Source organism: Abramis brama (genome assembly GCF_963993115.1).
Source record: "Abramis brama genome assembly, chromosome: 10".
Lineage (NCBI taxonomy): Eukaryota > Metazoa > Chordata > Actinopteri > Cypriniformes > Leuciscidae > Abramis > Abramis brama.
The window spans coordinates 23,638,185-23,643,020 of NC_139972.1; the positions used below are offsets into that span (position 1 = coordinate 23,638,185).

Here is a 4,836-nt window from a genome sequence, read left to right on the forward strand (position 1 = left end):
TTTCTTGCCCTTCTCCTTCTCCTCCTCCTCCTCTTTCTTGCCCTTCTCCTCCTCCTCCTACTGAAAAGTCTAAATGAGATCTGCAAATTGTGTTTTACCATGTGAAATGGTTTAAGGTATTGACAACAGACTGCACAATTAGCTAAATGAGTTCAGGCAACTGAGAACTTTGTTCAGCTAATGAGTTTTAGTGTTTTAGCAATTGAGAAAAACTGTATTATCATCAGTTAAAATGACAGTTAAATGAATGAAAACAGGTCTTTTATTATAACAAACTTGAAACCATGCGTTTGTTTTGTTTATTAAAATTTCAGTCAAACATTTCTAATCAACTAAATTCAATAATTGATAATTAATTAGATTAACAACTTATTTTTAACATTAACAATTTATTAAAATGTTTAAGAATATTAGAGTCCTATGAAATGTATTTTATTCAGAAAATTAATGTTTCTTTTTATGATTTAATACAAATATATCAAAGACGGTGGTAATCAAATGAAAAAAAAAAATATTTCATCCTTTTATTTTCAAAAGTAAACCATGGACAAAAAAAAAATTCCTTAATGTTTAAATAAATGTTATTATTATTATTATTGTTGTTATTATTATTATTATTTTGAGAAGTACGTTCTGTTGTTGGCCTACTATAGTGGCCTAATATATTTCTGTCAAAATTTCTCCTAGTTAAACCAAACTTTTATTTTGACGGGTTGTAGTGAAGAGCTGTTTCAGAGTGTATTTGACAATGGTTTTTCTCAAATAAAATTATGAAAATGCTCATTAGGCATTCTCTCAGAGCAGCTTTGGAAATGTTTAGTGCAGGACTGATCAGCAGTTACCGGAAACAATGATGCCGTTATTGCTGCACAAGAGGGTAATGGCAGATACTGAAAGCAAGAGTTCACATATAAAAATATGCCACACAGATATTTAATACAGGATAATTTTCTCAATAAATAATTGACAAAGTATATATTTATATAATTTGTTTGATTGGGTTCTCTTTGTCTACTTTTAGGATTTTTGTGAACATATGATGATGTTTTGAGTCATATTTATGCAGAAGTGGGCTGCATTTGTATCAAAAAATATATGGATATTATGCAGAAATGTATTGTTATTTGTTTATGTCAAACATTGTTATTATGTTTGTGAACAAATACTTGTCTGTTTTCATCAAACACAATAAATTGTTCTGCCTTGGAAATTACTTTCCTTTTCAAATGTATAAAAAATTTAAATATAATATATTCATATTTATATATAATATGCATATTTTTGCATGAAAAAAACATAAAATTTAATTCTACCCAGAAATCTAGGCCTATATCATTTTATTAATAATTTTGTTGACAAAATGACAAAATATACTTTATTCATATAATTTTACTTTTTATTTATTTGAAAAAGTCTGTAACATTTAAAAAAGCATTATAGAGAAAGGAATTTGATGACTACTTTTGTTGTCAAACTGGCTACTGACTATAAATAAATAAATAAAAATGAATGTTTAGTGACTGAAAACGATAACACATCTGTAAAAATGAAGAAAGTCTAAATAATAATAATAATAATAATAATAATGATATGTCAAAAATGTTTTACACATAATTTTTACACAAGCCTATGTTTATAATCATAAAACCGGTATAAACAATCTAAACATTTTTGTTTAAATTATTATAAACAGACATTTTTAATTTATGGTAAATTATTTCAATCTTATTAGAACTTGGAAGTTTTGTCTCTTTCCAAAATATGCAACCCTTTTATTCTAACATATGCAACATATAATCACTCTTACAAAAAAAAAAATATATATATATTTTTTTCAAAAGCAAGTTAGATTCTCCATGACATATAAAACAAATTGCATAGCATAATATACAAGACAGACATTGTAGCATGTCAGCAGATTAATGATTAAAGAAGTAACATTTTATATTTAATGCCCATGAAAAAGTGATAGTTCAATCATGACAACTCTTGGGATAATTTGTAAAACATTTTAATAATGTAAATGGAATGTACATAGGTTTTGTCTTGGCGGACTAGATCTACTACGCTGCTGAATTGCTTCTGCTAATTGATCATAACATAAAATTAATGAAAACATGCTGTTTCTACTAGAGAGAGGACTGTGCATAGCACAGATAGTGTATCCTTTGAATGTGACATGGTTATAAAGGGAAATAGTAATGAATACGTGAAATCGATTGGCTAAACCAATCAGAATGCAAATAGAGTTTCATGACTGAACTATTGTGAGATTTGAAATAATGTTGCATGTTTGACAACTGCCTAAATGAATAAACACATATAGGTGATTGAAAACAACTCACATCTCTGAAAAAGGAAGACAGTATTAAAAATAAAATAAAAAAATAAAAAATAATAATAATAGTTCAGACACTGATTATCTTCCTCTTAAGACAGGTGAGAATTTTCTGTCTGATCTCTTTAGTTTTAAAACCATAAATGAGTGGATTCACAAGGGGAGGAAACACAAGAACTGATATAGAAGCCCTGCGCAGGTGAGCAGGAACAATCTCAGATCGATGTGCAAGAAGAGGAAAAAGAGTGTTAAACTCTAAGAAAAGGAAGACGACCAAATGAGTACCACATGTCTGAAGTGCCTTAATCTTTGCATCAGACTGCTTATTAGTAATACAGGTGATTAGTATATGAATGTATGTAAATGCCACAACAGAAAGTGAAAGGCCGTGGTATAAAACCATGGTAAACAATCCATAGATATTGTTAACTATTGTATCTTCACACATGAGTTTCATTATAGATGGATTATAACAGACAAGATCTGCCATGTATGTCTGGCAAACCTGATGAGGCAGAAGAAGGGAAAAGAGTACAATTATGACACTAAAATTAAAAAGCCACATCCCAGTTATGATTTTCACCAAGTTATTGGTTGTCAAAATGGCTCTATATCTCAACGGGCAACAGATAGCGATATACCTGTCAAAGGCCATAGCAGTAAGAATAACATATGATGCCCCACCATATAAGTGTACAATAAAGCCTTGAAGGAAACATGCAGAGTAGGATATTGATCTGTCCTGAGACCATATACTATACAGCAGCTGAGGAAAAAGGCTTGTAGCACCCATAGCATCATTGATAGGCATGTTAAGCAACAGTATGTACATTGGTTTATGAAGATTCCTGTTCAAGCAAATGGTGACAACAACTGTTAGATTGCAGAGTAAGATAAACAAGTATGTTGTCATTGCAAGCATGAATACAGGATAAATGCTCGTCTGAGGGACTTCCAAAGAGTGCAAAGTCAAGACAAGTGGAAATATAGATCCATTTAGATACATAGTGAATGTTGCCTATTGACGCCCTGTTTAAAAATATTAAACCAGTGTTAAAAAGGTTGAATATATGATAGTTTTTTTTTATATAAAAAAACAATAATTAAAATTATAGATTTAATCCTAATCTCAACACACCTTTAAAGCTATGTTGCTGTCTGAACTCAAGCTGTCATTTTTTAATTTTGCTTTTTTGCACCTATATACCCTGGAAAAAGGCGGCTGTAGATTTCTAACAACAGCACATTAAATTACCAAACCAAGTAAACAAATGTAGTCAAAATAAAGGAGGCATTTTATCATGCTTCAGAGCTGGTGAAAAGCTCTTTGTTGATGTCATCCATTGCCATCTGATTTATACTTGTTCTCTGTTGATTGTAGGTTTACTATGGGAATAGGTGATGTTATTTAGCATGCACACATTACATCCAAACTAAGTGACATAGCCTACTATACAGATTACAATTTCACAGTCATGACGCAAAGTGATGAGTTGCAGTTTATCCTGAATCATTTGAGCATATTGCCCTCTGCTGGCCATTAAGATATAGTGCAGCTAGCCTAGTGTATGCATACAAATAATGTCTTAAATATTTTCAAATGCATCATTTTAAAACATAGAATAATTGTAATATTTAGAAATATATATATATTTATTAATTTCTTGATTATGGCGTTGCTAGTTGTATTATTTTCACATATAATTAATTTTACAGTAGTTTAATAAATAAGGAAGCAAAGTCCTCAAGTGTTTTTAAAATGTTTTTAATCCAATATAAATTCATGTTCCAGTTACTCTCATTTTCTGTAAAATAAATAAACAATGCTTATACTATCAACAACAACAACAAAAAATATATATATTTTGTATTTTTACATGAATGAGATAAATGTTCTGGTTTATTAAAACCAGGCCTATAAATCTAAGAAAGTTAGTGTTTTAAGCATTTTTACACTTATTCCAAAATAATAACTATAAGAACACTAACAAATTTCAGATTTCATGGATATCGGTTACGACTGTAACCTTGGTTCCCTGAAGAGGGAACGAGACTCTGTGTCGATAAGGAACGTTCTGCGTGATTGCGCCATGAAGCACGTGTGAAATCAGTCCAGTGGTGTGACAAGACATCAGAGGTGGGTGGGTCCATACCTGTCAACTAACCATTGGTGGTTACCGGGGTGGAGCCTCCATTTTGGCACCCAGGGATGTGAGCTGCCCTGAGTGAAAGCAACTTACCCTGGGACCACAGGAGGATTTGGTGCACCAGTTTGCAGAGTGGACGTGAGTGCAAACCCCCCTGGGGATTTATGTAGGCAACCACCAATGTGTTGTCTGAGCGTACGCACATGGAGGCCCCTGAGGTCTGGGAGGAAATTCTTGAGAGAAAGAAAGACAGTCATCATTTCCAGACAGTTGATGTGCCAGTAAAGATGATGTCCCCTTCACAGACCATAGGCCCTATTTTAACGATCTAAGTCAGGGATGGGCAACTTC

The 4,836-nt window shown here is 31.8% G+C and overlaps 1 protein-coding gene across 1 annotated transcript; it reads right to left on the reverse strand.

Annotated features, from left to right (window-relative positions):
- Positions 1-2,135: 2,135 nt before the first annotated feature.
- Positions 2,136-3,344, reverse strand: LOC311091205 (olfactory receptor 52J3-like; the record flags this gene model as incomplete). Its single annotated transcript, XM_084127030.1, has 1 exon — positions 2,136-3,344. The coding sequence occupies one exon, from the start codon at positions 3,342-3,344 to the stop codon at positions 2,409-2,411; it is 936 nt and encodes a 311-aa protein (XP_083983156.1). The 3' UTR covers positions 2,136-2,408.
- Positions 3,345-4,836: the final 1,492 nt, after the last annotated feature.